Raw genomic sequence first — 21,876 nt, 5'->3', positions numbered from 1 at the left:
CTGTGGACATGAACCCAAACCCTCACTGCTCTATCCCTGACCTGGGGGGCTCAAAATCTGCATCCAAACATTCCCAGTATCTGAGTCACTGATCCGGGATATGTTCCTTGTGTGTTATTGGACTTCATGTTCCAGTCTGGCCCACTCCAAGGGGAGCTACAGAAGTTGAGGGGAAGAATGGACCCAGAGATGGGGTTCTGGCCTCCTCACTTGTTGTTCTTTGTCTGAATGGTGAGGTGGGGTGGGGCTTTGTCAGGACATAATAATGATACTTAGGCTTTCCGTTCCAGGTCACTCTTTCCTGTTGTTATTCACTGAGCACCCAGGCGTGTGCCAGGTACTGGACAGACAATCATAACAATGAAAAAGACAGTCCCTAGCCTGAAGAATTTACAATGTAAACTGTGCCCAAGTGATTGGTGGCTGCTGAGTAATGAATGAGATGACTGGTCCCAGTCCCCTTCCCAATGGTAGATGATACTGTTTGCACCATTAGGCCCCCTTGTTGGCAGTCAAGGACTGAACGGATCATGGAGACTGAACATCTCTTATCCCTAGTCGTAGCCCCTTCAGGTCATATTTATGTGCCTCAGTAAGGCAAAGGAAGGGCAGCTTGTCCTGCCACTGCCCATCCTGTGTTCCCTCTTATGGCTGCCAAGCCAGCTGTGCTACTTTACACCCAGTTGGCCATGGCCCAAGGGGCCACTCTAGAGCTGAGAATTGCAGGGATGTAGAGATGCCCTGCCAATTTCTTTTCCCAAGTCATGTCCCTGCATGGGGAAGAGAGGAGAGGGGAAAGTAGCTAGTGTGGTGTGGGAGATGCTTTGGTAGCTGTGCTCCACCCCAAGGATTCTTCTAGGCGGGGGAATTTTTAACTCGCTAGATCGCTGGGTTTATGGTTGGAGCAGCCAGAGGGCACCCAGGATTCTGGCTCAGAATTTTCATTATATGACCAGTTTTTATAATTTCTTTTGGGCTAAATCCTGAAGTCCTGACTCAGAAAAAACTTTAACAGGAGGACCTCAGAATCTGGCCCACTGAAAATACCAGGTTCATTGTAAACACTGCACTGGTCCTTGAGAGTAAGGAGCATGTGAGTCTGTATGCTGTGTAACTGCTGTCTTTACTGCTCCAGATTTAATAACCTTGAAATGTCTGCTGCTTACTGGGAATTTCATTAGTTGTCACATGATGGCTTTTTCAAATTGGAAAGTACCTTGTGGTTTGTGATGTAGGTTAGAAACACCTGTGAGAAGTGACTTTGGAGAACTTCAAAGTGGAACAAGGACCAGGAGGCAACAGCTCCTTTTCTTATGTAAAGGTCTCTGTCACCCAGCACGTGGCACTTCTCAGATGGGTTTTATTTTCTGCTCATTTTAGATATTTTTGTGGAGTGGAGAGAACCCAACTAAAGGAAAGGTGCAGTCCCTTTGTTACTCAGGAGCAGAGAGTGAATGAGTTCTCTGGCTATTTCCAAGCTGTATTTGTAAGTGTAACGGGATGGCAGGAGCTGATTAAGAGCTTTCCTAGCAGTGCCCTGCCCCAGTGAGTCAGATGCCTGCAGCATTTGGGGATCACTGCTTGGCCCAGAAAATGTTTCACCAATGGAAAACCAAACAAAAGAGGAACAAGGGTGTGGGGGGGGAATCTCAGACAGTTTTCTGCTTGCTTGGCATTTATTGTTTCCAGAGAACATTTGCCTAGAATGCAGACTCTCTGAAGTCTTAAATTCCAGGGTGAGCAGATGGCTCCAAAGCCAGCTTACACAGCAGATTCCAATCTTTTAGGGTAACTGTAGTAACAGAGTAACTAGACTAAGACCTTGAGCTCAGCTGTACCTGCCAGTACCTATTGATGCCCCCCATTTATTTATATCTCAGAGATGGGATTTATCAGGGTCATGACCCTCTTGCCAGGGTCGGCTATGGGTCAGAGTATGTGTAACTGAGTGACTGAAGGCTAGCCAAAATGCACCGAAGACTAGCATCAAGGCTCTTCATTAAGGCAGAGAAAGGGAGCTCGGAATCTCAGTCACAGAAATCTGAGGTACCAGCAGTGGCACACATCCCAGTGGTTGGGAACCATGAACTAACATGGCCCCTTCCCACTTTCTGCACCAAGGCAAGAGTTTCTTTAAGGTTAATTTCCTATTTTTCTGCAGCATTTTAAGAAATTAATAGCAAGAAAATATCACTCTGTGTAATCAAGCAGTAATTAAAGGGTTAGGATAGAATCAGAACTGCTTGACTGTGTCATGCCCTACACTGCAAATGAAGGTAATCTTTGAGCTTGTGTGTGGGGTTCTGTGCTTTTAAAGTAGGAGAATTTCTAATCTTGCTGTTGTTGTAAAGTTCTCACTGGCCATCGCATGTGATAAAGGACAGTTGTGAAGTCCTAGGGAGCCCTAATTTTGTGTCACTAGCATCTAACATGATCATTTGGTGTTAAAGGGTGGGTTTGATTGTTTTTTAAGTAAATTGTTTCCTCTCTTTTGTGTTGGTCCAGGTAATACAATTATGTATGTGTTTCTGATGGATTTATTTCCATTGAGTTTCATGTCAGTTTCTTCCTCTATTAATGTGTATCTTTGTACCACTCCCACACAGGCTGATGAAATTCTTGGAGATCAGCCAGAGATAAAAGAGAAAGTTTTCACCATCTTGAAACAGTATGCAGCAGAGAGGAAGGTGGAATACTTGGCTTACACCCTTTCCATGATTCTCACCAAAGAATCCCATCAACTTCTCATTGACAATATCAGGTACAAAGTGATCAGTAACTATCACGTTGTCATGCAGGTAATTAATACATGGGGTGTCTAGGTGGTGGAGGTGAATATGGATGAAGGGCATTGGGCTATAATTATAGAGACAGTTCCAATCCTTCATTGCAACCAGCAGCACCAAGAATCTTTCACTTTCTTGATTTGGGAAGTGTAAGACTTACACAGTGACTTTCAGTGGAGACTATATTGTTTTGACTCTTATCAAGGGGAGCAGACTCTTGACTGAGACCAGATCAGCTTTGCCAGGAGATGCTAACTCGCAGCTGAGACTAACTCAACATAGCACAAGGACAGATTGTCAAAAGCTGACATTTACACATTGTTCTTCATGGGAGCTGCTCGCTTGTGAGTTCAGTAGAAAATCTAGCACCTTATGACTAGCATTTGTGTCGAATATTAGACCTTCTCCAGCAAGTATGACTATGTCACCCTTTGCTGGAGCCCCACGGAGCTATGACTGCAGCTAACTGACAGTGTCCTGGAGCTCAAATGAGGGGGCTTGTAAATTAGAGCAGACGGGCCTGAGTTCTTTCCAGTGTGAAGTTCATAAGACCACGGTTTAGCCATCAGGACACTCTCATTTAACCCACTTGCAACAATCACTGCTTACAGATCACAGGCTCTTGGTTTGAGTCCCAGCTACAGTATTGAGCAGGACATGTTTGCATGGCAAGTGCATTCACTAGGTAGAGGAGTCAGCTGGTTAGAGATGTGTGCCCTAGCATGTGGGCATGTGTTATGCTTAACCCTGCTTGCAGAGGTGATGGTCACTGTGGCTAACGTCACTGAGGGATGAAATCTCCTATTGTCAAGTTCACAAAAATGTTCTGGTTTGTTGCTTTTCTTGGTGAGTCATTCCATCTACTAACAGCATTTTAATTGGATCCCTTTTTTTGGACATCATTTGAAATAGAAATTAAATTAGCTACAGACTGTCTGGAAATTAACCAAGGAAGGTGATGGAAAATAAACCAAAATCCACAATTAGAAAACTGGAGATAAATTCCGGTTCAGTCAGGGGGGTGATGGATTGACGAGCAGCAGAGGTAGACTTCTGTGTGTGGAGGCTGGGGGCCGGAGGGTGAATCAGAATGAGTGGGAGCTGGCAAGGCTTCATCTCTGCCGGATTGGCTGGCAGATTTTTACCTTCTACCTGTCTGTTGCCATTGCGAGTGCTGTGTCTGAGCTCAGCTGCCTCCTGTGCCCCGAGATGGCATGTTGCCATTTCTATGGGTCACACACTTGCAAACACTCATGGATGCCCTGGGTCTGGAAAACACCAATTAGTAGTGTCAATTCAGGTAAATCACTTTGCAAAGCACCAAATTTATGGCAATCTTTTAAGAAAAGAGGAGAAAACTCCCTCAGTAGCCTTGGTTGTAGAGTGACTGCTAAGTGACTATGTAATTCTAGAATAATAGAACATTAGAAATGGAAGATGGGTCCCATTCAGGATTGCTCTCTAGTCTACTTCTGTGCTTTGTCTAATTGTCTAGATGCCCCAAATTCTTCCACATTCCTTGGGAGACTGTTGTGTGGCCTAATAAATCTCACTGCCAGGATGCTTTTCTGCATGTTCCTTTGATCAATTTTACCCCATCAGCAGGAGTCCTGACTCCCTGGATCACCCTACAAAATCCCTTCCCCTTCTTGGTATTTACACCCTTAAAAATCTTGTGGGGCCTGATTCTGCTTTCACTTACATGAGTTTGTATATTGATGTAACTCCACTGATGTCAATAGGCGACTCCTGAATTACACTAAGATAAATGAGAGGAGAACGAGTACTGTTGACTTTTCTCATGCCACCGTACGGCCAAGACCTACTGGCTTCATTCTCCCCTGCCTTCCACTTTTTGTTGTCATTTACACCTGTGCAAAGCAGGTGTAAAATGCTGCCCTGTCTGAATGGCAGTTCGGAACCCGGCCTTGCATAATTAGCGTTGTTCATTTCTCCTCATAAATCAGCCCCTCCAGCCCTTTATGACTATGGTGCTGTTCTCTGAATTCCTTCCAGTTTGTCCTGATCCCCAGAAAGAACAGCACTATTTAAATTAATCTGCGGCACAAACCCATTGTCTCCCATGAACAAACAGGGACTGATCCTCCTTCCTTTAAAGACAGTGATAAAATTCCTAAAGTCGGGGATCTTTAGCCTGACTTTAGACTTCTAAAGTGGCTGGCTTTCCATTTCCCAGTAAACACACTGCAAGCCTTGGTCCATCTGACAGCCCTAGTGTCCGCTTTCTGTGGAGCTGAGAAGCCTGCAATTACAGCACTGACCTGCCATGTGCCATCCCAACACTTGCTGCCTGTCATGAGAAAAATAGGGGGCCAGAGGCTCTGCAAGGTCTTGTCAGGATAATTTGTCTTTCAAAACTTGATGGGAAAATATTGTTATTATGAGAAGGAAAAAAACAGCTCAAATCTCCAGCTCCAGTGACGTTTCCAGACAATACAGCTTCCCTTCCCCTGACCCTGAGTGTGAACTCCTAGTGGTGGGGAAAGTGAAGAGGGAGATGGGAAATCAGAAGGATACAAGCAGGCTCTGTGTTTGGTAATTTTCTTTTAATATCACACAGTGTTGAATTAGTGGCAAATTCATTATTTCCTGTTTCCCATGGGACATTTCCTCTCAGCTTTTACACCCAGCACAGCGGAAACACCTAATGAGAGCGCAGTGAAAGGCTGGGAGATCTCTTGGCATCGAGCCATTTACAGGCTGTGTAGGACAAAAGTTTGCTTGGCTTTAAATATTGCTCCATCTCTGAGCCTCTGGATGAGACTATCCTTGGCAATGCTTTTTGCTCTTTTTCTGCTTCCGTGTGGGTGGGGGGGGGTAGAGTTTGAGGTGTCTTGGGAATGTGAAGGTAGTGTGTGTGTGTACGCCAAGGGGAAGATGTATATTTATGTGTGTGCAAAGGAGGGGGTGTGTGTATTACACCTCAAGGGTGCTGCACGTCCATGTATATGCGGTGTACCTGAATCTCTCCCCACCTGCTGGTAGATACACTGGCTCACAGCAGTTGGTTTTTCTGGGCTTAGCACTTAGAGCACAGCTTGAATCCCTGCATAAAGGTTGTACAGGAAAATTACTGCCCTTGAAGCTCCTTTTCTCACCGAGTGGCGGAGAGAGTGGCCTGTACCATCACTCCAAAAAGAGCTTGAAACACATCAGTTAGAGCGGCTAAGCTGTGGTGTGTGTCTGCAAACAGCACTTGGAACATAGATGTTAGATTTTCCTATGCAGACAGAGCCTTTGTGCCTGTCTCTTTAAGTGTAAAGAGTGAGGACCTGATTCTCATTTACAAAAAAGCCACTTTACACCAGTCTGGCAGTGTAACGTTCCCTTAAAGTAGTCATAAATGACATTTACAGTCACGGCCAGAGCAGTGTAAAAGGTCTTGAGTCATGAATGAGCATTAGGCACAGCGTATTGGCATAATGTCACAGAGGTCTGGCTTTTCTTCAGTCACTCATTATATTCAAAACAGGTATTTCATGCTCTTTGGCCAGGTTGATAGGATGGACAAACCACCCTAGTACTCTGTGCTCTCAAACTCTCCATTGACATGCAAAAGGGTGCACACCCTGACCTTACCTGGCTCCGCCCATGGGCTACCCAAGAAAATTGTGGATTTGCAGGATTGAGCCAGATCTGGGAACTTCACTATGTGATGCCTGGTGCAACCCCATCACTCTGGTTAGTACAATGGTCCTTAGTAGACTATGATTGTTTAATGCTGATGATGGTGTGGGTGTGCATACCCCGTGCACAGAAGCCTTGACTTTGAGCTCAGTTACACGTTGATTTCAGTGGAAATACCCTGCTGTAAGTGAGATCAGGATTGGGCCCACAGTCTGTAGAGCAGGTGCTGCACATTCTTTTTATGGCCAAGCAGTGCCAGGTCTGTTTTGCAGTGGGATGCTGTCTGCATGATGGGGATTATGGTCCGTCAGAGATGATGTTCATTAGGGAAATCAGGCCTCCATCTGGCTCCGCTCTTGGCCTGGCTTTCCAATTCCTGTTTAATCAGTGGAATTGTAAGATATTACGGTTACCATAACAACTGTCCTCCATGCACAGGGTCTTAGAAATCTTTGCAAAGGGAACTGCAACTCAAAGAGAGTGATGGGAGCTTGCAGCCCATCTTGCCTGCCGTCTTCATGCAGCATCACACCATGTTTCAATCGAAAATATTGTCACCTTACCATGTGCATTTACCACATGTAGCTTCCTTTAGGAGAAAGAAAAAGTGAATCATTAATCAGGCGATGGCCACCTTTGAAACATGACCGAGAGATGGGCTCAGCTTCCTGGTACCCATCCATGCTTGTCGCCTTTCAACCATCTGCAGTTCCTGGTGTGTGTGGAACTTCTGATTCTCTCTGACCTAGTGGCAATCAGAGTGGGAATGCCAGGGCTGCCCAGAGGATTCAGGGGGTCTGGGGCAAAGCAATTTTGGGGGCCCCTTCCATAAAAAAAAGTTGCAATGCTACAGAATACTATATTCTCGTGGGGGCCCCTGCAGGGCCTGGGACAAATTGCCCCCCTCTCCTTACTTCAACAACTGCACATCTCAGACCTTGGCGCAAATGGACATCTGTGCTGAGAAGGGGTGGGCCAGATGTAGCTGATGTCAGGTCTCAAGCAGTGCCTTCCTTTCTGGGTGAAGACCAACCAAACATATTTCGCATGTAATTATTCCAGATAATCATAATGGATTTTGTCACCTTTAGCTAAGTTAACTCTGCCTTTCCAATTAAATCTTGTTCCTAGTGGAATCTCTCTGGATGCTTAGTCATTGTGATCTTGGGTGGTCTGGGGGCTAGTGCACCGTCTAGGGTTGCAGGAGATTAGGGGTCTGCTCCTGGCTCTGCTATTAACCTTTGTGTGATCTTGGGACAGGTTGTTTTACCTCTGTGTCTCAGTTTCCCAATCTGTGAAACACACTAACCCACCTCATGGTTCGTTCATTACTTGGTGTAGGCTGGAAGACACTACAGAAGATCTCAATATTGTTATCGCTCAGCCCACTCTCTGACACAGGAAGATGTACATACAAGGCTGAGCTGGCACACTTAAGGAATTTACAGGCAGAAAATTGTCTTCTCTATGGAGGCAGATGGCAGGGCAACTTCCAGCTATGTTCATTTCTTTCTAGGTTCGTCTAATGCTCCTCAGTGAAGGGAGTAAACAGACTACAGTGAGTTAGACATGGAGCTGGGAATCATGAGCGCTGGCTTCTATTCTTAGCTCTGCTGCTGTGTGACTTTGGGCAGGTTGGACTTGTTTCACCTCTGGCTCTCAGCTAACTCATTTGGGAAATGGAGACCATGTTTCCTACCTCCTTTGGGAGGGGCTTGAGACCTAGGGATGGAATTGGAAAAGGTTCAAAAAGGGGCAACAAAAATGAGTAGGGATATGGAATGGCTTTTTTATGAGGAGAGATTAATAAAACTGGGACTTTTCAGCTTGGAAAAGAGATAACTAAGGGGGGATATGATAGAGGTCTGTAAAATCATGACCGGTTTGGAGAAAGTAAATAAGGAAGTGTTGTTTACTCCTTCTTATAAAACAAGAACAAGAGGTCACCAAATGAAATTAATAGGCAGCAAGTTTAAAACAGAAGGAAGTATTTCTTCACACAACACACAGTCAACCTGTGGAACTCCTTGCCAGAGGATGTTGTGAAGGCCAAGACTATAACAGGGTTCAAAAAAGAACTAGATAAGTGTATGGAGGATAGGTCCATTAGTGGCTATTAGCCAGGATGGGTAGGGATGGTGTCCCTAGCCTCTGTTTGCCAGAAGCTGGGAATGAGTGACAGGGGATGGATCATTTGATGATTCCCTGTTCCGTTCATTGCCTCTGGGGCACCTGGCATTGGCCACTGTTGGAATACAGGATACTGGGCTAGATGGACCTTTGGTGTTACCCAATATGGCTGTTCTTTTGTTGTTATGTAAAAATCACTATCAAGATTATGAATGCTGTGATTAGATTTTTATGGAAGCATAGGTACAAAATATAAACAACTGAAATTATATGGGACTGAATGTACAGACAGCTTCTTCCGAGACAGGTGAACTAGCATGGGTAGAATAAAATCCCAGCTGGACCGTCACTCAAAACTCAAATCCATCCTGAACTTCAAAACAAAAACCTTATAGAAAGGACCTTATTCTCTAAGAAATTCTCTTTGGTATTCACATAATTTCTGTAGACCCTATTCCATTACTATGGAACTATATTGTCTTCAACCCTATGAAATTCTATAGGATTTTTCCATACAGGGGATTCAAATGAGCACCTGAACTTTCAGATGCTTATTCCATCTGGATCTCTAAGCCCATGGAGCCTTGCCTATTGCTTGTTCTCCTCACTGTTCATATTATTCCCTAATGCACAGCACGTTGTGTCAGAATCTGAAGTCAAAGTAGCTATCATCTATTACTCTCCTGATGCTAATGCATGAATTTCTGTAGCATAATCAGAGCTGTCACTCCCCAGCATCTGATTCCCCAAAAGGGCAAAGCCATCAAGGCAGCTTCAAATTTTGTTTCCTGTCATTAAAAAAACCCTTAATCGCTCCCTGTGCCCTAGTGTGAAAGGTCAGGGCTGGAGTAGGAGGGCTCAGTGTACTGGGCAGCTAATCTCGGTTTACTTAGCTTGGGGAAAAGATTTACCATCTAATCTAATGAAATGAATTTGAGAGAACACATTGCTGTAGAAACCCAGGTTCCTGTTTGCCAGCTGCATTGCTGGAAGCACAAGCGAGGCTGTTTGTCTTGCCTCACGTACAATATAAGCTGCCTGTGCTGGATTTTTTTTCCGTTTTTGAGTTTGCTGTATATGTTTAACACCAGGGATTGGATTTTACATTGTGCGGTGATGCTTTTGCATCAGTAGGGCAGTATGAAGGGGCCAGAACGTTGCTCTGAATTACCCTGATGGGGAGGAAACCCCTGTTGGCAAAAACCTGCACCAGCCCCCTTACACTCTGGTGTTGGGGGCTCTTCGCCTGGTCAGTGCAGAATTAAGGAGCTGGTTCAAGTTCCTTGATGCCCCTTCCCCTGGCCCAGCTCAGACACAGGGGAGAACTGAGCCCCAGAATTCTCTTAGCATGGTCTCTTGTGCGTTCTGCAGCTGGACAGATGTGTAAGTGTAGTGATAGTGACATAGGAGCTGCCATTCCAGATCAGACCTGTGATCCATCTAGGCCAGGTAGACAGTGACCAGTATGAGCTACTTCAGAGAAAGGGGCCAGGGAGCCCTGAGTGGGCAGTTACGGAATAACCTGCCCTGGATACGTTTTGCCCTAACCCCCAAAACTTTATGGTTGGCTCATGCTCTCAAGCATGAGAGTTTATTTCCCTAATAAATGGGGTCTATAAATATAAATGTCTAATTCTATTATGTGCTTGGCTTCACTGATATTGTGTGGCAGTGAGTCCCACAGGTCAATTACGTGCTCTGTAAATAGCATTTCTTTTGCTCAGTTTTAAATTTGTTGCCTTTTGTTTACATTAAATGTCACCTTATGAGAAAAGGGTAAATCTTCTCTCTAACAGTTAGTTAGTATGCCTCAAGTGTGTTCCTTCTTATTTGTCTCCTCTCTTAAAACTTTACACAGTCTCAGGGTACGTTTACACTACGGGATTATTCTGATTTTACATAAACCGGTTTTGTGAAACAGATTGTATAAAGTCGAGTGCACGCGGCCGCACTAAGCACATTAATTTGGCAGTGTGCGTCCATGTACCGAGGCTATCGTTGATTTCTGGAGCGTTGCACTGTGGGTAGCTATCCCGTAGCTATCCCATACTTCCCGCAGTCTCCCCCACCCATAGGAATTCTGGGTTGAGATCCCAATGCATGATGGTGCAAAAACAGTGTCGCGGGTGATTCTGGGTAAATGTCGTCACTCAATCCTTCCTCCGTGAAAGCAATGTCAGACAGTCATTTTGCTCCCTTTTTCCCTGGATTGCCCTGGCAGACGCCATAGCATGGCAACCATGGAGCCCGTTTTGCCTTTTGTCACTGTCACCGTATGTGTACTGGATGCCGCTGACAGAGGCTGTACTACAGTGCTACACAGCAGCATTCATTTGCCATTGCAAGGTAGCAGAGATGGTTACTAGTTGTTCTGTGCCATTGTAAATTGGCGATGAGATGACGGTTATCAGTCGTTCTGTACCGTCTGCTGCTGTCATGGATGCTCCTGGCCGGCCTTAGCTGAGGTCGGCCGGGGGCGCAAAGACAAAAATGGGAATGACTCCCAGAGTCAATCTCTCCTTTATGGTTTATCTAAAAATAGAGTCAGTCCTGCCTAGAATATGGGGCAAGTGTACTAGAGAACCAGTGTATCAGAGAACCACAGAGCACAGCCGCTCCGTGTCAGATCCGCAGAAATGATGAGCTGCATGCCATTCATGGAGGTGCCCCTGCAACAACCCCACCCATTGATTCCCTTCTCCCCCAACCTTTCTGGGCTACTGTGGCAGTGTCCCCCATTTGTGTGATGAAGTAATAAAGAATGCAGGAATAAGAAACACTGACTTTTTAGTGAGATAAAATGAGGGGGAGGCAGCCTCCAGCTGCTATGATAGTCCAGGCAGGACATTAAACGGTGGTGGGGAGAGGAGCCCAGCATCCCACTGCTATGATAGTCCAGGCAGTACAGAATCTTTTCTTTATACATGAAAGGGGGGGCGGGGGCTGATGGAACTCAGTCCCCAGTTGCTATGATGAGGACGGTTGTCAGCTGTTCTGTACCATCTACCGGGAATGACTGGGAGTCATTCCTATTTTTACCCAGGCGCCCCCGGCCGACCTCACCTGAAGCCAGCCAGGAGCACTCACAGGCCGATGATAACGATGGATAGCAGTCATATTGTACCGTCTGCCACCGGGGAGGGGAGGGGAGAGGATGCTGCTATTCATTGCCGTAGCACTGCGACTACCAGCAGCATGCAGTAGACACAGGGTGACATATAAAAAAGTCAAGAAATGATTTTTCCTTTTTCTTTCCCGGAGGGGTGGGTAAATTGACAACATATACCCTGAAACACACCGGACAATGTGTTTGATCCTACAGGCATTGGGAGCTCAGCCAAGAATGCAAATGCTTTTCGGAGACTGCGGGGACTGTGGGATAGCTGGAGTTCTCAGTACCCCCTCCCTCCCTCCATGAGCGTCCATTTGATTCTTTGGCTTTCCGTAATGCTTATCACACAGCACTGTGCTGTGGCCTCTGTCTATCATAGCCTGGAGATTTTTTCAAATGCTTTCTCATTTCGTCTTCTGTAACGGAGCTGTGATAGAACAGATTTGTCTCCCTATACAGCGGTCAGACCCAGTATCTCCCGTACGGCCCATGCTGGAGCTCTTTTTGAATTTGGGACTGCATCGCCACCCGTGCTGATCAGAGCTCCACGCTGGGCAAACAGGAAATGAAATTCAAAAGTTCGCGGGGCTTTTCCTGTTTACCTGGTCAATGCATCTGAGTTCGGACTGCTGTCTAGAGCAGTCACAATGATACACTGTGGGATACCGCCCGGAGGCCAATACCGTTGATTTGCGGCCACACTAACCCTAATCCGATATGGTAATACCGATTTCAGCGCTACTCCTCTCGTCGGGGAGGAGTACAGAAACCGGTTTAAAGAGCCCTTTATATCGATATAAAGGGCCTCGTTGTGTGGACCGGTGCAGCGTTAAATCGGTTTAACGCTGCTAAAATCAGTTTAAACGCGTAGTGTAGACCAGGCCTCAGACCATTCAGTTTCTCTTCAGGAGGAAGTTTCTCCAGCTTCTCATTGAGCATCTCTGAGCCCCCTCTAGTTCTGTGTTTTCTTTTTTGAGGCAGGCTGACATGAACTAAATACAGTATTCCAGGTAAGGACCATTCAGTCAGATAAAGTTATTAGAAGATTTTCAGCATTAGTCTCCATCTCATTGTTTCTCTAGCCTAATACTATATTTGCTTTTTTGACTATTGCTGCTGATTGAGCAGAGTTTTTCCGTGGGCTATCCAGAATGAAAGATGATGAGATGCCCTGATTTGCTGCAGACTTACTGGATGTTGTATATAGATTTGGTTATTCCTACATGGCTTGAGATGGATCTATTCCACCAGGTATCCTTTTACCTTTTTCACTAGGGATGGGTTTAAGTCAAGTCTGTGGATCCAACCACCCCCAGACTTTGGAGATGGAGGTTTGAAATCTGGATCCAGATCTAATTTTTGTAACTTCGGTGGGTCTGAGCTTTTGATGTATTCTGTTCTTTTCTGTCTAGATAAATGTTTTACCAGGTCCATCACCATGGTATCTGCACACCACCAATAAATGCATTAAGTGACATGACTAGCATCTGTCACATGTGCTCCCTTCCTTTTTCTTTCCTCTTCTTAAGGGGAAAAATGCATATGGCTTTTTTGGTTTTGGCTGTGTGCTGTATTACATGTTTCTATTAGCGAAGACAGGTGGAACAAATGCACCTGGCACTTGGAATCAAAGGTAATGAAGTATGAGGTAATTTTTAGTTCCTAGGGGAGTTCATTTCAAATTCTTGGACCAGTCTCTGAAAAGTTCAGTCTACTGCACAGGTGAGCTTTATCCTTGCAGTTGATGGTTCCATTAGGGATGTAAAATATTGTTTAAAAAGTTAACCCTTTAAACAATTAAAATTATATTGTTTAAACAGTTAATTGATTAAAGGGAGGGGGCTGGGGCTGCTCTGGCCGGTCTAAGGCTAGGCTTGGGTTTGACAAGCTGGGCAGCGTGGCTGGGGCTGGGGTTGGTCGGCTGGCCAGCCAGCCGGCCCAGGCTGCTGGGATCGGTGAGCCAGCCAGTCAATGCGGGGCTGTTGGGGTTGGCCAGCCAGCTGGCTCAGGGGTTAACAGTTAAGGTTGGTTAACCAGTAGGACTAATACCAGTTAACTGGTTAATATTTGACATCTCTAGGTTCCATTGGGCCAGAGGAGCAGAGCTATCAGCCAGGGTCCTCGTCCTGGAACTTTAGATGATCTTTTAGGTATTCTTGACCCAGACCATTGAGTGCTTTGAAGATAAGGGCTGAGACTCTGAATTTGCTGTAGAGCATAAGAGACAGATAGCACAGGTCAGGGTACATTTCCTTTGCAGCAGAGGTGGAATGGAGTCTGATGCAGGGTTTCTCAAACAGGGGTCACCGCTTGTGTAGGGAAAGCCCCTGACAGGCCAAGGTGTTTACCTGCCCCGTCTGCAGGTCCAGCCAATCGCAGCTCTCACTGGCCGTGGATCACTGCTCTGCGTCAAGGGAAGCTGCTGGAAGCGACGCAGGCCAAGGGACAGACTGGCCACCACTTTCCCTACACAAGCGGCGACCCCTGTTTGAGAAACCCTGGTCTAATGGATAGAGCGGGTGTGAGGGAGGCATTACTCCTGAGTTCTTTTTAAGACTCTGCTCCTGGGCATGTCACTTAACCTCTTTGTGCTTCAGTTTATTCTTCTGTAAATTTGGGGTGATATAATGCCTACATCTCAGGAGTGCTGGGAGGCTTTGAAAAGAATATTTGTTAAGCATCTGGAGGTTTTCTGAGGAAAGGTATTGTTGTTAATATATTAAAAATGTGTGTGGACTTACAGCATACCTGGGTAGAGTGCACACAGGCTGTAATTCACATCAGTCTGTACTGTATTCTGCACATTCAAGTGAATGGCAATCAGTGCAAACTGGATAAGGGTTTCTGGATGCTACTGACTGAATCATAAGTTTTTTAACTCTGAGCTATTGTATCGGGGCAACAGGGTCCTTAGATTAGCATATGGAATCCCCTCTCAGCCTCGCTAGACTAGTGTGTGGAAATCTACTCAGCCTAGAAGACTTGTGAAGTCTCCAAGGATTTCAAGCCAAGCAGAAGGAAATGGTGAAAGGAGCTGTCTCCCTCTTTATTTTAGTTTCCTAGCTATTTAAAAAAAACAATACAGATACCCAACCTCTCTCCTTCCTCCTCTGAAATCAGCCACAGGACATGTCATGAGGTCACATGAAGCCTGAAGGCTGAGTAGTGTGGAGATCCTGGAGTGACTGTCTGGGATTGGAGGGGGCTGTAATGATTTGTGCTGAGGGCTGGTGGGTAACGTACATTTGCTTGGCTCTCACCCCTGCTCTTGCTTTCATGCCCTAGTGTACTTTGAGTTGCTCCTCCCTCTCGTTCCATCTCCTTTGCGTTGATGCTGTCTGAATTCTGCCCACCCTTCTGTGTTGTGCTGGTCCTGTAAGGTGCTGTGCACTCTCCACCCCAGTGGAGCAGAGGGTGCTCAGTGCCTCTTTCCAGAGGATCAGAGTCCAGGGGGAGGAGATGAGATTTAGTTTTTCCACCTTGCTGGTGCCAACCCTCAGAGAAGTTGGGCAGCAGCAGCAGCAAACTAGAGACCCGGTGATGCACCAACAAACCACTCACCAGAGCTTCAGGAACAGCAGTTCTCATGTCTTTGAACTGTAACTCTATTGGCCACCTGTGGAGTGTGGCCCTGGAATAAAGGGGTTGGAAACAATGCAGAGACAGAAGTTAGATCTGGGAACAGAAGGAGCTTCTTTACAAAGCAAGCAGATAATTTCCCTTTAATTCAAAGCCTCCAGACCTGGAGACAAAGAGGACTAAGTATAATTAATGGTTGCGATTTTTTTGTGGTCGAGGAGCTCTGTGGTAAGTGTGGCCTTGGTTTAAAATTTGATTGAGCATTTAGACCTAACAGTTCCCCAGAGTCTGCAGCTGGCAAGATCACCTCTTGGCTGGAGAGCCAGCTGGGTCCCCAAGGAGGATGTTTGGCACTGGGCAAATCTGAGGAACTCTTCTAATCCAGTTGAGCTCACAGCTGTCTGTGCTGAGCACTTGGTGTAAAAACTCTGAAGAATGCTCCAGTTTCCTGAGAGGAACAACTCAGTGCTAAATGGACTGAAACAACATGTCCTCATGGGGCATGTAGTAGCTTTGGGCCTGTTCTTGCCATGTGCTGAGCACCCTCCGCTCCCTTTGGCTTTAGTGGGACTTGAGTGCATTCAGCATCTTGCAGGGTTGGGCACTATAGACCAGATTTTAAAAACTATGTAGGCATCTAAGCTGTAGGTAGGCATCTAGGGGGAGTTTCAAAAACATCTGCCCAGGCTTTGAATTCCAGCCCTGAGTGTCTATATTGTCTCCCAATATGCCAACACATTTAGTCTTTGGGATCCTTCATGCATTAGGGGCATTGTCCCAAACCAAGTGACTTAAGATGCGAATGCCTGGTCTTAAAGGAGACAGAAGTCATTGGCTGTAGTGATCTAAAGACACACTTCAGTGTGAATGATGCAGCAGCGTACAGACTATCACCCTGAGTGAGGTCAGCCAGTCAGATCATTTCTCGGTGTTTGCGGTCACTGGCGTGCTGCAGATGTACGGTGTCCTGAGAGCAGATTTAACCCTTTGTTTTCAGTTCTGTGGGCAGGGATGCAAGGGCAGAGTTAAAGATGTTTGAGTGACCTTAACTATGTGTTTAACATGTCTCCATTTTTTTTAAAGTTTAACAAGAAATTTCCCAGTTAATCTTTTTTTAAGAAAAAGCAAGCCTTCCCAAAGTTCTTTACCTCTACAAAAACAAAACCCACCCACAGGCATGCACACACAGACGGAGGAAGGCTGAGGGATTTTTTAAGCATCAGTTTTTCTCCAGCTATGCTTTTTGTGATTAAACATACTGTCTTGTTTGAAAGTTGATGGGCAATGACCCTTTGAAGACAGTGTCCTCAGCATTCAGCTGAAACACCAGGGTTCTAAGGGAACCGTATTCTGAGGTGTTCACACCACTCCTGCTCAGTCCTTACGGAAGCAAGACTCCCTGTAACATCATCACCTGATCTCCCAGCTCCAGATACTTCAGTCTCCCCCCTCACATAAGCCAGTTCCAGTGCTTGTAAGTGATTGAGATTCCTGCTGAGTTGTAAAGTCATTCTTTAAAGTTCCCCACATCCTTGTAACCCCCCTCCTGGATTCCCCAATCACTCTCATATCAGAGCTTCACAAGTCCATTGGATCCTTCCTTCACATCTCAGCTCCCCAATTCCCTCTGAATAGAGTTCTGCTACTCTCCCTCAGACCTTGAGTCTCCTTAGGCTTCCCTAGTCCCTGCTCTCCCTTTCTAGCAGTTTCCTAAGCTATCTCCCTAGCCCACTGCAGAGAGCATCCCAGCATTTTCTGGGTCTAGTCTAAAATTACCCTGCTATTCCCTACAGATCTCTCCTTCTGATGAGCTTAGAGCTTGCCCAATTATCAGCTGACCCTGTTCAGTCATGTGACTGCTCCTTAACTGTCTCTGCAGTTATTGTTAGCAGCTGAGACTCTTCCTAAGCAGACAGGTTAATCCCTTCCCTGCCAGTCAAGGGACTGGGGTGCCCTCATCACACTCCCACTTAAGTGAATGGTGGTTTTGCCTGTGTTTAAGCTACATAAGGGGTTTAGTGCAGTACTGAGAACAGAGTGACTTAATTTTTTTATGAGGTTCACATGAAGCCAAGAGTTTCCACAATAACAGCTCACCTGTGTAGAGCTCATTCAGAGACTTTCACTCTTTGGTGTTTGCAGCCAATGAATTCAATGTGACCCTCATAAGATGAGCTAAATTGAGCAAACTCAACAAATGCCTTTTGGAAGGGGACTGGATGACTCAGAATAGATTAAATGAGATGGAACCTTTTTCCTGTTAGCTCTCAGTTTGAATTCAGCTCAGGTTGCTGAAATTTATTCCTAACTAATGATCCCTTACAATATGTGCTAAATACTTGTGCTTTTAAATAATCTGCTCCATCTTGCATTTTGCTGTGAGGCTGAGAGTACCTTTCTGAAGGAGAGCTTGGTGTGGCTCGAAAGCTTGTCTTGCACACCAACAGAAGTTGGTTCAATAAAAGATATTACCTTCCCCCACCTTGTCTCATCAACCAATGTCATTTAGTGGCTGAAATGAGTTGATGTTTTCTATCCAGTAGAAAGGTGTCCACATAATAAAAAGCCTGTCACCACAAATAGCACTAATTGGCTTCCTTGCTGGCAGTCTCAGAAGAAAGCCCAAGCACTAAATGGGCCCTGGAGCCTGAATTCCTTTTGGGAGGTGGTGGAGCAGAGTAGGGGAGGCTTGTTGCTGTTCTGTGCCTGTGCTGGAGATAAGCCGAGAAACTCAGGGTATGTCTACATCTACAGTTTTGCAGCGCTGGTTGTTACAGCTGTATTAGTACAGCTGTACAGGGCCAGCGCTGCAGAGTGGCCACACTTACAGCAACCAGCGCTGCAAGTGGTGTTAGATGTGGCCACACTGCAGCGCTGTTGGGCGGCTTCAAGGTGGGTTCGGGGAACGCGAGAGCAAACCGGGGAAGGAGAACAGCTTCCCCGCGGTTTGCTCTCGCGTTCCCCGAACCCCCCTGCAAACCGCAGGGAAGGAGACCTGCTTGCACAGGGGTTCGGGGAACGCGAGAGCAAACCGGGGAAGGAGAACAGCTTCCCCGCGGTTTGCTCTCGCGTTCCCCGAACCCCCCTGCAAACCGCAGGGAAGGAGACCTGCTTGCTCGGGGGTCCGGGGAACACGAGAGCAAACCGGGGAAGGAGACCAGCTTCCCCGCGGTTTGCTCTCGCGTTCCCCGAACCCCCCTGCAAACCGCAGGGAAGGAGACCTGCTTGCACGGGGGTTTGGGGAACGCGAGAGCAAACCGGGGAAGGAGACCAGCTTCCCCGCGGTTTGCTCTCGCGTTCCCCGAACCCCCCTGCAAACCGCAGGGAAGGAGACCTGCTTGATTATCAGAGAGGCTTCCTCAGGTATGCTGGGATACCTGCTTACTCCACGGAGGTCAAGAAAAGCACTGGTAAGTGTCTACACTTGATTACCAGCGCTGGATCCTCTACACCCGAGACAAAACGGGAGTACGGCCAGTGCTGCAAACAGGGAGTTGCAGCGCTGGTGATGCCCTGCAGATGTGTACACCTCCTAAGTTGCAGCGCTGTAACCCCCTCACCAGCGCTGCAACTTTGTGATGTAGACAAGCCCTCAGTCTTCTGGTACTTTTCATCAGCACTGAAACCTTTCCCCAGCATCTCTGTTTAATTTCCTTTACATTTTCTATAGTGACTCAGTCATTCATGGTCAGCATGCCATGGGTTTACAAATGCTGAATTTCTACATAAGAAAAGGAGCCCGTGCCTTTGACTTCTTTCAGTGGCTGTATATTCAGTCACTCAGTGTGACTGCTGAATTCTCTCTTATAAAGGTGTGTGTGAGATAGGAAATCATTAGCACCATATGACATCAAAAGCCAGTAATGTCCTCTGCCAGGCTGCTGCCTGCCCCGGTGACTCCTAGACACAGATACTGTAGTGATATGGGCCACATAAGTTCCTAGATATAAGAGGTCCAGATGGACACTGACTTCTGGCCCATTTCAAAACCAGTGCGGTACTTTGCATCTGAAGTCTTGGGGCATCCAGTGACTCACTGTGCATCCAGGAGTAGAAGATAAAGAAGCAGAATGGAGACATGTTGCATGAGAGTATTCTTGGTTTTATCACTGGAATCCAATGGTTTCACAATAAAATACATACAGTCCTTCTGCATGTTAATTCTCTGATGAATTATTTTAATTGTCTATTTCAGCACAAGTTTAGTAATTTTTTTCATAGAGAAATGGTGAGATAAGGAGTGTTATAATTGGGTTCCCAGCAAGCCCCTCTGTGGTCTGCCCTTTGGGCAGTGAAACTAGCATTTTTTCTGCTGATAGGGCCTTCTGTGCCCCCCCTGCAGGATGTGCACTTAGTTGTCATCTCTTGGCCCACAGTTTACCATGTACTGTCCCCTGCCCCAGATCCCAGCACACAAGCACATTCTTTCTCTGGTTAAAGCACACCTCTGGATGTGATGCAGATTTTTCCGTGCTGGCATGTATTGTGTGTAGAGTAATGCAGCTTATAAATCCCCAGTTTAGCTTCCAACCCTAGCTGTAGCCTGATTGGCTCTTTCCTTAGCACTAGCTGGATTTAATTTTGGGATGCTGGTGCTGCTGTTGGGTCTCCTCCTTTGATGATTCCTCCATATGCCTCCCTTTCTCCCCCCTTAATGATTTAACATATTTCCTGGAAGGTGTTTGTTTGGCATACCTTAAGAACCCATAGATTTAGCACACAATCAAATCCCCCTTCTGGAGAAACACTCCCCCTCCCTCCATGCTGGGGTTGATTTTTTTTTTTCAAATGGATTTCAGCCCATTTATCCCGAATTAAGCTCCTGCAGATTTTAATTTGCTGACATTTTCATCCGTTTCGTTGTGGATAGCAGGGATAATGCACATGCTGTGCCAGCTCCTCGCTGTGCTCAGGCCCCTTGCCCATATGGTTGGTGTACATAGTAGAGTGCACAATTTTAGTTCTGCTCAGATATGATGAAATACAGCAGCGAGAGGGAAAGATGAGCTGCCTTGGGTAAGTAACAAATGAGACCTTTCCTGGGGGAGTCGGGGTGGAACTGGAATGATTTTTAACAACTTAATTCCATAATCTAATGATAACACAGCAAAAACTCAGCCTGCTAAAGTTAATTAAGGCTAAACATCCTCCCTGTACAAGGGCTTCCGTCGTAGGTGACTTGTTGGGTCAGTGGGACTCAGCCAAGTAGAGGGAGACAGGGAAACTTTTTCCTCGATTCCTCAGGCACTTATAAATGTCAGACTTGTTTTTCTCAAACAATGACTCCAAACAATGGAACTCTCTTGTTAGTTGGGGAACACCTCCAGGTTGAACTTGGGTATTGGTGTGCAGAGGTGTGTGTGTGTGAATGATGTCACATATTTAAGTTAGAAAGTGACTGTGTTGTGATTTTGGTTAGTTTGGGGCCAGCTGGGATCCCGACAGTGTGTGAACCTCTGGGCTCTTCTTTCATTTCACAACTGTTTTTATTACATGGAGGAGTTGCAGTATCAGCAGAGAAGTTGCAGCACATCGCTATACTGAAGAGTATCTTCCTAATGCTGGCTCAGAATGACTGAGTATTTTTTTCCAGATACTTTTAAGGGACACTCAACTTAAAAATCATGTGTTGTAAAGAAACAGATTTCTTTCTTAAGTTACTAACAGCATTTTAGTGCCTTAAAAATCCAGTGTACTGGTCACTATTTCTGCTCTTTGTTTACATTTTGTATTTCTCTCAGCTTGGACAGTGAACATCAGTGAAGTCGCAGTCACTTTTTGTTATTATCTGTTTCACTTTTAGGTGCCCAATAGAGCAGTGTTTGGGTTTAAAAACAACTATTTTCAGTAGAGTTGTTAAGTTATGGAAATGTCTAACCCTATCACTATCTGCTTGATTGACACTGGATATTAATTGACTCTTTCTATTGCTCTTCAGCATTATAAAAGCTTGTTTTTACAAACTATAAATGTTAATGCCATACTTAAATTAATATTGTCCCTTTAACTTGGGGCTTGACTAGCTGAATGTGTATAGTGCAGGATACATTTAGATTCTAATCTTCCTGTCTATTCCACTGACCTCGGATCATATTTGTTCATTAGATGATAACTCTAGGCATGTTATGCAGTTTATTATACATATTTATGCACTTTCTTGACATCTTTTCCTCAGGCTGTATTTTAGTGTAAGGATGCGTTCAGCGGTACAGTGTGTTAGTGGTACTTACTTTATTGTAAATTTATTTATTTGTCTGCTTTTTAAGCAACCTACATTTGTTGTGAGAAAACCAAACAGTGTATTCCATGAACATCCCCCACTTCTAGGGAGATAGGAGTATGAGTGATTTTTTTTATCACAGTCAGTTTAGATTGCTGACAAAGATAAAACCTTTGCCCACCAGGGATTCTTCTATTACTGAAAAGTTTCAACTAAGTTCATTTTAGTAATGGTTCAGACACAATCTTTTTTTTCTCCGCATGTTTTTCACAGCAATAAAATTACTTGGAATGTCACAGTATTAAACTACTACAGCCATCTGTGACACTCACTGGATAAGAAATTTAATTTTAGCCAGAGTGATTTATATATTTTAGATTGTGCCATTTTCCCCACTCCCC

The 21,876-nt window shown here is 45.6% G+C and overlaps 1 protein-coding gene across 5 annotated transcripts in view; it reads left to right on the top strand.

The window, feature by feature from the left end:
• The window catches only part of GRID2IP (Grid2 interacting protein), a 110,400-nt gene that overhangs the window by 24,568 nt on the left and 63,956 nt on the right, over nt 1-21,876 (top strand). For all 5 annotated transcript variants that reach the window (XM_050968555.1, XM_050968553.1, XM_050968554.1 and 2 more), the window contains one exon: nt 2,607-2,761. In XM_050968555.1, the coding sequence (XP_050824512.1) occupies nt 2,607-2,761 (155 nt within the window). The remainder of the gene's footprint in view (nt 1-2,606; nt 2,762-21,876) is intronic.

This window comes from Gopherus flavomarginatus, chromosome 9 (genome assembly GCF_025201925.1).
Source record: "Gopherus flavomarginatus isolate rGopFla2 chromosome 9, rGopFla2.mat.asm, whole genome shotgun sequence".
In the NCBI taxonomy this organism is placed as follows: domain Eukaryota; kingdom Metazoa; phylum Chordata; order Testudines; family Testudinidae; genus Gopherus; species Gopherus flavomarginatus.
This window is presented reverse-complemented; position numbering and strand designations above follow the sequence as displayed.